The 12,892-nt window shown below is 33.0% G+C and overlaps 2 protein-coding genes across 2 annotated transcripts; both read left to right on the top strand.

Moving 5' to 3' along the window:
* Positions 1-605: 605 nt before the first annotated feature.
* On the top strand, positions 606-1,008 carry B0H65DRAFT_434796 (uncharacterized protein; the record flags this gene model as incomplete). The annotated part of the gene is made up of 2 exons (XM_062825154.1): positions 606-641; positions 862-1,008. Coding segments are annotated over 2 exons (183 nt in total), but the record flags the coding sequence as incomplete, so codon positions are not given.
* A 275-nt stretch (positions 1,009-1,283) lies between these two features.
* B0H65DRAFT_501952 (fungal-specific transcription factor domain-containing protein) lies at positions 1,284-4,182 on the top strand. Its single transcript, XM_062827851.1, has 3 exons — positions 1,284-1,576; positions 1,631-1,754; positions 1,809-4,182. The coding sequence occupies exons 1-3, from the start codon at positions 1,528-1,530 to the stop codon at positions 4,054-4,056; spliced, it is 2,421 nt and encodes an 806-aa protein (XP_062677636.1). The 5' UTR covers positions 1,284-1,527; the 3' UTR covers positions 4,057-4,182.
* Positions 4,183-12,892: the final 8,710 nt, after the last annotated feature.

Genomic DNA, 12,892 nt, shown 5'->3' with positions numbered 1-12,892 from the left:
ACCGAGGCAGTTCTATCTTCACCATCTCGGCCTCCAGTCACATCGTGTTGGGGCCGACGGCCGACGGTCCCATCTTCCCCTCTCTCCAAATCCAACGTCCTTCACACCACACGGCCCCCTACAGAGATCTTCGCTGTACATACAAAGCACGTTTCACACACATGTTCACTCCCACTTCGCACAACAGGTTGATCAAGGGTTCAGGGTCAAGACGAATCGGAGGACTTGATGCTTCAGAAAAGGGGCAAGAGTCTGTGTGCTTGGAGGGTTGGGACCCCTCTGGGTTCTCATCTCGGAGCACCGTGGTTTTCGTAACGAAGCTTCCCCAAACCACCTCTACACACGGCCGGATTGCCTTAGCTTAGCGTACCGTTTGGAACTACATAGCTCTTGGTCAAGCGATGGACTGCTGAAAGCACCACTCACCTAACCCAACTCGGAATCATATGGTGCCTGCGTCATAAACAGAGAAGAGGTGTTAGAACAATGCCCCAAGCCTATAGTCTGTGGGTCATACAGTTTGCTGTGAAAAGCAGTACTCTGCGGTACCTCCCTCTCTACGCCCTCAGACCTTATTGCACCCCGGCTTTGGCGTTGAAACGACGCCACTGAGGAATGCTTGGGTATTCCCGACAGAGTACGTACTGACTGGCGTCCCTCTTCTCCAAAAAGGTACTTTTCCACGCTTCAAATCCTTGGGACAGGGTGATACCGGACCACATATACCATGACCCTTCAGGTATGTAGTGCAGTTAGCCCTGATTGGTACATGCATCAGGCCGTGCCTGGTCAACTAGCCTTGCCCCTGGCTCCCCTGTTATTCCTTAGCTTGATGTCGGCCTTGAACACGGCATTGACCAGTCTAGCATCGAGATACCTCACTTGACAAGTTATACCGGCGCCCGAGGGCAAAGTACCGGAGCTGTGCACTCCCCGATCCTATACCTCCTTCACCCTGTCAACAAGATTGACGGGGCCGCGTCCAAACTTCTCCACATACGACCTTAGCATACCACCGGTCCCTTTCCAATCTTCCTCACCCCACAATCAGCTTTCGTCCTTGGAAACAATGATGGTACTGTTTCATTCACTGGTGATTCTTGGATACCCCTTTCTCATGGCTCCTCAGAACAAAGTTGTACATTCAGATGGAATAGTTCCGCGTTCTTATCACAACCTGTGGCTGAGGAGAGGTGTAGTGCATTCAACATATCCCCAACTCAGCTCAATGTAAATATATAAGTCTGCATACGCTCCTCACGGTCTCGCCCAACCCTCGTCGTCCCCCAGGATATATCTTTATCTTGATTATCTTTGGCGAAGATCCGACATCAAACACTGAGCCCACACGTGTTTTTCACTTCATGTGATCAAGGTCTCGCCACTTCCACGAACTCGCCGGTTGATATCCGCGGCCTTGCTTGGCAACCCATACATTTATATCTTTCCTCGAGCTACCAGTGGCTTACCGGCCTTGTACAAGCTGTATCCCTATTCAGACAACCTCTGATCAGCAAAGCTTTCATAATGGCACCATCAATTTCGATACCCACACAAGGCGGCATGTTTCACACATGTAAGTTGACGACCTTACCCAGCCAAGGGGTCCATGACTAACGAGCAAACTCAGTCCAAGGAGTAACACCACGAAAGCCGTCCGTTGACTCTCGAGATAGTGTCAAGTCCAGTAGTAATGGCGCAGCCAAGAGGATAACTACTCCTCATGCTTGTGCTGAGTGCAAAAGACGGAAGATGTAAGTCAATGAGTGCCGATTAACCTCATCATTAATCTAACTTGAGTGCCCTAGTCGATGTGATGGTCAACAACCATGTGGCCAATGTCTCTCAAGCCGGGCACCGAAACGGTGTTTCTATGACAAGCACCGTCAAAGGGTGATCCCCTCGCGCAAAACACTCGAAGCCCTCTCCCAGTCCCTCGAAGAATGCCGATCAATTCTGAAGCGACTATATCCTAACCAAGAAGCCCACGCCTTACTTCCCTTGTCAAGGCAAGAACTCCTTAACCTCCTAGACCGGCCCGTCCCGGACAGCACAGCGAACGGATTACCGTCGCCTCCTATGAACAAAACACCGATGTCCGACTTGGACTCACCAACCAAGTCTGAAAACATTTTGGAACAGATTCCGACCCGGGATACAGAGTGGGACGAGGAACGCCGGGAGAGGGACCTCATCCCTGCAGAGGCGGACGATATCAACGCACTATCACTCTCGGTGGACAGACAAGCTTCTTATCTCGGAGCCTCGTCCATCAAGGCTGCTCTTATGGTTATGCTCAAGGTTCAACCGGGATTGAGGAGCTCCTTGGCCGCCCCGCTCAACAGTGTCGAGATTTCTCATAACTTCCCGGCCATCAGACAGAAGTCATCGACTCAAAAAGATCCCCAGCGGATCCTGTGGTCATGGAAGGGACAGACGCTTATCGATGCCTACTTCAAGCGAGTCCACGTCTTCATCCCAATGCTCGACGAGACAACCTTCCGTGCCGATTATCTTGAAGGTCAACGATTCGACGCACCGTGGTTAGCCTTGCTGAACATGGTATTTGCCATGGGTAGCATTGTCGCAATGAAGTCGGACGATTACAACCACGTCAACTATTATAACCGCGCCATGGAGCATCTTCCCATGGATTCTTTTGGCAGCAGCCATATCGAAACCGTCCAAGCATTGGCACTCATTGGCGGGTACTATCTTCACTACATCAACCGACCTAACATGGCCAACGCCGTTTTGGGTGCCGCCATCCGCATGGCGAGCGCTCTCGGTCTTCACCGTGAGAGTCTTGTCCAAGGAGGAAGTGATATGGTCGCTGCCGAGACCAGGAGACGCACATGGTGGGCTCTTTTCTGCCTCGACACCTGGGCCACTACAACTATGGGGCGTCCCTCTTTTGGCCGTTGGGGACCCTCCATCAACATTCGCCCTCCCGAGTTCGGTGTGAATGCCGGTCGGGACTCGTCTCAACACGCCGGTATTCTCCCCACCATTGAAAACATCAAGTTCTGCAAAATCGCCACTCAGATCCAAGACATGCTCGCCATTTCTCCTTTGCTGCGTACCGAAGACCGCTGCAATCTTGACGGGCAGCTCGTTGCCTGGTACAACAACCTACCCTGGCTCCTGCGCACCACGGACCCATGCGCTGAGCCGCTCTACATGGCCCGTTGCATCATGAAATGGCGGTACCAGAACCTTCGCATGCTCCTTCACCGCCCAGTCCTCCTCTCCATGGCCTCATCGGGTCTTAACCCACACACCCAGGCCTGTGACTCTGACCTGGCCGCCATTGAGACGTGCCGTGAGCTTGCTGCGGCGACCATTGAGGATATTGGTCGTGAATGGACACGTAACCAGATGTCCGGCTGGAACGCAGTGTGGTTCCTCTACCAGGCTGCCATGGTCCCTCTTGTCTCCATCTTTTGGCAATGGGGTAACCCACGCGTCCCTGAGTGGCTCAAGCAGATTGAGGCGGTATTGGAGCTCCTTGAGGCCATGGAAGAGTGGTCACTCGCTGCTCGCAGGAGCAGGGAGGTGGTTCTTCGCATGTACGAGGCCAGCAGAGTCATCCAGGCACAGGGTGCCGTAGCGCACCAACTACAGCAGAGGCGATCGCAGAGCCCTCATTCTGTCAACGGCACCATGCACATCGACAACGACTTGCTCATGGGGTCACCGGATTCGGCGCAGCTACACATGAGTCCCATCGGCCTGGAGCCCGTCGAAGGCTTGGGCATGATGGGTATGCTGGACCAGGGCGGGATGTGGGATCTCGACGGCATGTTCTGGGGCGCCAGTCCAAGCCCGTCGGTTCACCATGGTCACCACTCGACTCACCCGGATGATGCGGTGGCCGCGGCAGCGGAGTTCGCTGCAGCGTTCCCGACGGCTGATGGAGCACATGGGCTTCTGCATCACCATTCGGCTATGGAGTATGGGAACATGATGGGTCACCACCATGCAGGTGCTAATGCTGGCCAGGGTCAGTTCGGAGGTGTGGATGGGTATACAGTTCAGCCCTGGTTTGTTTGTTAGCGCGGTTCTTGCGACAGAGGTCTGCAAAAGTACACAGAAAAACAACAGGACAACCACATTCGAAACGGAAAATTGGATAGAGTGTATGATAGAGTGTATGAAGTATCCAAAACGCATCTGGTTGATACTAGTTCCTTGCATTAAATTTGGTAAAATAGTGGTTGAGTTGCGCAGAGTGCGTAGTGAAGTCCCGCGCTGACGAACAAACCAGGGGTGAACTGTAGCTACTGAAGAACCCATCTGTTTTTCTCTTTTTCTTTACACGAAAGCGATTGGGCTGGTTGCCCTTTGCCCTGGTTATGCACAGTTGGCGCGGCGCAGGCTTGAAGGACCGAAATACCACTACATACTGCGTACGATGGCCGGATGCAGGTGGGCGGATTGGCTCACGAACGGTTGCTTTTTGCGGGGTACATTATATCCGGGGAAGGATGGGGTGTCATGGAAAGGGAAAGGGGAACAGGCGCATGCACGGCACTTCATAGTTCACAGCAAAGGAAGGGTACCTCGCCTACATTGCTGGGATAGGTAGATAGTCGGATGTACTCGTCGGTTAGGTTGGTGGAGTCCACCCTCTGGGGGCCTCGCTTACACAAGCCAACCGACTCTCATCGTCCCTTTGAGAGTCGGATTTTTTACATATACCTTACAAGTAGTATATTTTTCAAAAACCTCAACAATCCATATCTCTACCAAAATATAAGCAAAAAAGATAGTAAAATATTCAAATTAATAGTTTAAATCGCACGTATTTAACTATATATATATAATATAATCAAAATATCATAATATATTATAATATTAAGAAGCCCACCTTAGGCTGTATTACTTTTATAATAATTTACGCTATTAATAATACCGTACAACCTTTTCTACTAGCGTAGCAACCTCAAGATTGAAACATACTATAATAAATTAATGGAAGAAATTAAAGTGAATAGATTAAAGCTATTTATAAGGCCGTATAATTAAAATTAATAATATTTTATTATTTTTATAATAGTTCTTACTATTCTTCGAATTAATACGTATTATACGCTTTTAACGGGCGAAGTAATAATATATAGCCTTTTCTATCCACATAGCAATATTAAAATCTAAATACGCTATAATAAATCGATAGAAATAATTAAAACGAATAAATTAAATCCATTTACAATACTATACAATTAAAATTAATAATATTTTACTTTTATAGTAACTCTTAATATTCTTTAAATTAATATATATTAACGATTATTATAAGGTTACAATATAAGGGAATCGAAGGCAAAACTAAAATTCCATTTATAATAGAAGATTTTAAATAAAGTAAAAAAAAACAAAAAAAAGAGAATTAAATACAAGCGTACAAACCCAAATAAATACCTTAATTATACGAATAATAGCGGAACCTATAAATAGGTCGCTATTAACTAATCCCTTTATTTATATCCCCCTTACCTATAAAATAAACCCTATACGTACTAAGATTTACCCTATAATTAATTTTAATATAATTAATTAAATAGTTTATATCCTTTGAACTGTACTATACCTAGAATCCTCTATATATTTCATTCTAGTAGCCACTTCGTATATAATACCTAAACCCAATCCATTAACACTATTATATTACCCCCCCCCTATATAAAAAATTCGTCCGCGAATTTTACTAAATAATTATATAATACATTTATTTATTCCTTATAATACGCTAAAAACGCTTTAATCCCTCCTCTTTAAGGTATTCGTTATTATTATACTATTTTATATTTTTATTCAATTAATTTATTAATTATTAGGGCGGGCCTAGGGTATCCAGGTTAATTTTTTAAAAGTTTTGAAGCGTTTTCGGTATATATTTAAAATCGGAAGCGGAATATTACTTTAAATTAGAATTTTAATTTTTCTAATCTACTTAATAAAAGAACGTTCTATTAATTATTTTAAATATTATAATTTTATTAATTTCCTATTCGGAATTTCTATTTTCGTTTATATTCATTAGGCCGGAATATTCGAATGTTTATTTCAGGAGCAGATTATCGTTATATTTTCGTAAACGATCTATATAAAAAATATTAATACTTTTCTAATTCTTTAATAATTTTAAATAGTAGGAATGCCTTACTTTTTAATAACTTTATAATAATTGTAAATACTAGGAAAATCGAATTTATTATTAAATTTAATCGTTATGAATTAAAACCTTTTAATAATAATGATTTTATCTCTTAATTCGAAATCAAATTCCCTCCTCTTCTTATTAATTTACGCCGCCTATTATTTTTATACTTTTAATATCGTTTCTCTAATATATTTAATATACTTTCTAATATATTAAGCGTAATTTTACGCCTATTCCCGGGTTAATTATTTTATCCGGGGAATATTAATAATATAGGGCTAAAACCCGGGCTATAATACTTTAATTATCAATTAGAACTATTATAAAGCGCTGTAATTATATTTATACAACCCCTATTAAAACTTCGCATCTCTAATAAAACCGCCTTTTCAATAGAATTTTCTTTTTTTATAAAATTTCAATTAAACTATATAATTAATACTTATATTAATTATATTATCCCTATTATATTAAATTCTATTATAATAGACCTAATAAACCAAGATAAATAACTATTATAAGAATAGTAATAGGGTTTATTTATTTAAATAGCTGTAATTAAAATTCTTATAGAATTTTCCGCTACTATAGCCGCCGTAGCCGTAAAATAAAAAGAAATTATAAGGAGAAAAATTATATACTTCGTACAAGAAAAGGAAAGTTTCGCTAAGACGTTACTTACTAACGACGTATTCGCCCAAATAGTAAAAATAATACTTAATATATAATTTACTATTTAAAATCAATGAAACCCCTTTAATATTAATATAATTATTATAATAATTATTATTACTCCGAATACTATAATCGGTATTATATAAAAACTTATTGCTTATTATAATTTTAAATATAAGAATATTTATTAATTGAAATAAAATAAAACCCCTTTTATATTCAATTTATATATTACCTAACTATATTTTATATACGAAAAAAAGAGGTCGGCGGGAATTATTATTAATAATAAATCGGGTTGGTTAATATTATTAAATGCCTTCCCGGCCAATAAAATAATTAAAGTAGAAGTTTTTTAATATTATAATAATATTAATAGTATTTATAAATCCGAAGATTTCTTCGATTATTTCGAATTAATTTTTAATAATAAAAATGAAAGGAAATTAATCGTAACCCGCTTATATATTATACAATAGAAAAAGAATTAATCTTTATTAAATTAGTTCCTTACATTCGAAAAAAACCTTACGAAAATTAGAAGCCTTACTTAAGAAAATAATTCTAAATTAACCTGATTAGAAACTTCTATATTTAATACTTTCTATAATTAATTAATTTTAATCTGTATACTTGAAATTTACGACCTTTATATCGAATAATTGAAAAATATTATATAAAAATTTAAAATTAGTAAAACTTTCCATAATATTAAGGGTAATAATAAAAAATACAATAATTATTATTAGAATTCCTTTTCCTAGCGTAATTTTACTCCTACCTTTAAATACCCTAAAAATATAAATAATAATATCATAATAAACTATATTAAAATAAAGAGCAACCCGAATAATAAGGACGCTAAACGTATTAAATAAATCTTTTCGGACGAAAAAGATAAGCGCCGTACTTTAAATTTCTATTTTCGTTACGGAATTAATAAATATATAATGGGTAATTATATATATTAATTAATATAATATCTCCCTATTAATATCAAATCTATTAAAATTAAATTTAAAGTAGAACCTATATTAAAAAATAGTAATAAATATTCTTCTTTTTAAAGAATTAGAAAAAAAGTAACTCCTTTATAAAATCGAATAAAAGAATATTCTAAAATACTAAATAAGGAAGTAGGAACTAAAAGTTTCCTAAGACCTATAGAAATAAATATTATTAAAATACTTATTACTATCAACAATAAAAATTATTTCTATACCTTCATTAATAAAAATTATTAATATTATACCGTAATTAGTAAAAGTATTATTAAAAAGCTAAAAATTCCCGTTATACCTATATTTAAAAAATAAGTACGAAAAACCTTAATAAAAATAGAAGCGGTAGAGGTTGAAAGGATTATTAATTTTAAAGTAAATATTCATAAGTATAAATCTATTATTTATACTTATATAATTTCTAAATTAGAATTTCCTATTATTCTAAGGAAATTATAATTCATTATCATAAAGGCTTATTCTATTCCTTATAAATATAAATTCTAATACGGAATAACCGGTTATTAAATCTCGTATTTAGGATATTTTCCGAAGAATTTTTCTTTAAAGTCTAAGGAATTTAAAAAAGTAATATACTATTTAATAACCACGTTCGTAGCTATAATAAATAGGATTAGGAAAAAGAGTAGCCGGTAAGTTGTAGAATTAATAATATTCGTAATAAATTTATAAAATATTAAAAAGGCCTTTAAACCTAAAGTTGGTATAATAAAAGAAGAAATATAAAAAATCCTTATAGAAATATATAATTACTTATTCGTTTGGAAATAAAAGGAAATTAATTAAATCAATTTTAACCGCTTAAATATTAATTATAAAAATGAATTTGAAAAAGATAAAAATAATAAGGAGCTACTTCTCCTTTATAATTACCTTTATAATATATTATAAAAAGAATTCTTAATATTAAAGAAAACCTTTAAAACTTTTCTTAATAAGGGTTTTATTCGTATTAATAATTTATTTCCTATTATATTAATTCTCTTTATTAAGAAGTTAAAAAGAAGTCTTCAATTTTATTATAATTATAAAAGTCTTAATATTATTATTAAAATAAACCGGTACCTATTACTTTTAATTAAAAAAACCTTTAAAATTATCGCTAATGTAAAATAGCTTACTAAAATAAATACAATATAAATATTCTATAAAATTTATATAATTAAAGGAAAGGAAGGGAAAATAATATTTCGAATTTAATATAGGTTATTTAAATAATTAATTATACCTTTCGGATTATTAAAAATACCGGTAACGTTTTAATAATACATTAATAATATTCTAAGGAATTATTTCGATAATTTTACTTTAATATATATAAATAATATATTAATCCTTTTATCAAATTCTAAAGTAAATTATTTAATTAAAATATATAAAGTCGTTAAATATATAACTATTATTAAATTCTATTTAAATCTTAAGAAATACGAATTGGTAATAAAGAATATTAAATATTTGGGTTTTATTATCGTTATAAGTATTAATATTTACATAAACCCGGAAAAAATTAAAATAATTATTAAATAGGAGGTACTTATATTTTAAAAAGGGGTACGAAACTTCCTTAAATTTACTAACTATTACCAGATATTCGTTAAAAACTTCTCTTCAGTTATAAGACCGCTAATAACCCTTATAAGTAAAGAAGTCCCTTTTAAATAAACTGAATAATATAATGTAATTTTTAAAAAATTAAAGGAATTATTTATTAAAGCTCCTGTTTTTATTTAATAAGATCCTAATTTATTTATTTTCTTAAAAGTAAATTATAATAAATATAGTTTTAATAGTATCTTTACCTAAGAGAAAAATAGGCAAAAAACGGCAGTTACTTATTATTCCTAAAAATTCACCCCTACCAAACGTAATTACCCTATTGAAAATAAAGAAATATTCGCGATTATTAAATATATAAAGGAATAGTCGACGGAATTTAAAAATTATAAGAAATTTGTTATCGTTACTAATTATTATAATTTCAAATATTTTATAGAAAGGTAAAAATTCTCTAAATAAGAAATATAATAAGCCGAATTCTTCTTACCGTTCAATTTCGAAATCCTTTACCGCCTAGGGAAATTCGCCGTAATTCCTAATATTCTATTTTATCGGAATTAGGATCACCCTAATAAAAAGAAAATAAAAATTAAGGAAATATAGTTAATCTCCTAATCCGCTTTTAAAAATTATATTTGTATAGTCGCTTCCTCTATTATAGCGGGGGAGGGCGTAAAAGTATTTAAAAATCAGGATTTATAATAATTCTTCAAAAAGGTCTTTTAAGAAGACAAAGTCTACTAAACTATCTACTAAATTATTATTAATAAAAATAGAACCCGTTTAATTTTTACGTAGGGTTTAAAGGTTTAATTCGGCGAATATATTATTAATAGGCTTAGTAAATTATATTATAAAAACTATATTTAAATTTCAAGAATTTCCGCTATTATTAAAGTTATAACCCTATATATACCTTTAAAAAATATTAAAAGGAACATTCTCTATACCCGTACTATTTAAAAAATATACAATTCGAAGGCTCTTAAGTACTCCGGAAGAGAAGGTATTATTTATATTATAAATAAAAATTTCTATTAGCTACTAATAAGTATTTATATCCGTCGGTTCTTAACCAATTACACTACTTATAATAAAATAAAATACTAGAGAAATTAGAAAAGAGGATTATTAAAGCTTCTTCCTATTTTAAATTAATTTTTTAAAAATATTTAAATAAATTTAATTATTAATTTCCTCCCTATAACAAATTACGTTAATTTCTTCGTTATTAAAGATAAATTTAATAAATCGGTAATTTTAGAGCTAATACTTACTATAGAAATAGAAATAATAGCGGAAGCGTTCCTTAAATATTTTATATAATATTATAAACAATTATAATCTATTATTAATAATAGGGGTATTAATTAAACTAATCGATTTTAAAAGCATCTTTATAATTTATTAAATATTAATCAATTCTTAAATACCGCTTTTTACCTTTAAATTGACAGAAGCCCTAAAAGAATAAATTAGGAAGTATAGGCCTTCTTGAAAATTTTCGTCAATTACACCTAAAACAATTAGGATTATTAATATTTAATAATATAATTAGCGATTAATAATTAAATTAATACCTTTATTAATATATTTCCATTTTTTACTACTTATAATTATTATCTGTAATCTTTAATAGCCTTAATAACTCCCCTAATAGAAATAGATTTTAAAAACCTATAAATAAGAATTAAGGATTTCGTTATAATATTATAGTAAATTATAAATTTATATTAAATAATTATAATAATTTCCGTACAAGAATAAAAATATTTTACTAATTATAAAAAATAATTAATTAAAATTTTTAAAGTAGGGGATAAAATTTAATTAAATTTTAAAAATTTTATTATAGTACGCTCTAAGAAGAAATTCGATTAAGTCTATACAAAATATATAATATTTAGAATTTTTAACCCTTTTATAATAAAACTCTCCGACCTTTCCTTAAGGGTCTTTAATAAATTTTATATAGACCTATTTAAAAAGGCTCGTAATAACCCTCTACTAAACTAAATTACTACTAACTTTTAATTATTAATTATTATAGTAAAGAAAGAGAAAGAATACCTTATAAATAAAATCCTTTACTATACAATTAAAAAGTATTGTAGAATAATTTAAATTAATTAAATTAATTAAATATAAGGGTTTTAGAAACCGCTAAAAGAGTTTATTAATATAGTAACCTTAAACTATTTTAAAACAAAATATAGCTTAGCCAATATTAATAATAATTTAATCGAATATTTTAATACGGAATATATAAAATAATAAAAACGGTCGTAAAGAAAGAAAAAAAAATAATAAATATTAATTTTAAATTTCTTTAATTCTTCTTCAATATTTTACGCTTCCGGTTATTCTCAATCTCTATAACCTCCAACCGCTTTTCGAACGATTCAAAACAAACTACTAACTTTACTATAATAAACTCCTTAGAAGGGAGGGTGAAGATTAAGGGAGCGGCCGGAATAATAGGAGCGGTAAGGGTCGGAGGAACGGTAATAATATTATTAAAAATTAAAAGAAATTAATTATATTCCTATTTAAAAATTTGATTCACTGAAATTTATTTTTATTAAAATAAATAAAATAGAAGAAATTTACAAAGAAATAGCATTATTTTTATATAATTCGGTAATATAGGGTTAAATAATTATAATTCTACGGACGTACCCAAAGGTTTTCGTTTTCTCCTTATTAGAAATTGCCGCTTCCTAAATTATAATAAACTTTTAAATTAAGGGCGAAACCTAATCGTACTATTTACTATTATTATAATAGACTATATACGCCCAATTTCCAAACTTAATATAATATTCGTATAGGATATTTAAATACGAAATATATAAGATTTTAAAGAGGTTATAATCCGCCTAAAAAATAAATAAAGTTAATAACGATTTTTTAAAATAAGAATAATAAAGAAAATTTATTAAAAAATATTTAAATTTAATAAATTTAAGCTTTTTAAGAGTAATAATAAAAATTTTAATACGCTTATAATAAATAGCAACTTCCTAGAAGGGGGATTAAAAATTATATAATAACGGCGAAAATAGGACTTTACTCTTAAATAGTTAAAATAGGGACGGAAACGGTTCGGACGAAATTAAATAAAGCATTTACTTTAATTAAGAAAAGTAAGCGAAGAATTAATTAAAGGATAATAATATTTACTGTAGTAATTTAAATAATAATTAAAAAAAAAAAAAAAAAAAAAGAGAGGGAAAAAAAGTAGGGGGAGGGGTTTTATATATAATTCTAGAAGTATATATATATATACACTATTACTTATTATTTACTATTTTCGTTAATGGAAATAAAAGGAATAAACGCGTAGAAGGGTAGGAGGAAAGAGGAGGGGAATAATATTATAGGGCTAAAGCCCGAGTTATAACATTTTAATTATTAATTAAAATTATTATAAAGCGCCGTAGCTATATTTATATAACCCTTATTAAAA

The sequence above is a fragment of the Neurospora tetraspora genome (assembly GCF_033439725.1).
Source record: "Neurospora tetraspora strain CBS 560.94 chromosome Unknown B0H65scaffold_8, whole genome shotgun sequence".
Lineage (NCBI taxonomy): Eukaryota > Fungi > Ascomycota > Sordariomycetes > Sordariales > Sordariaceae > Neurospora > Neurospora tetraspora.
Note: the sequence above shows the minus strand (reverse complement) of the source record. Positions and strands in the feature narration are given on the sequence as shown.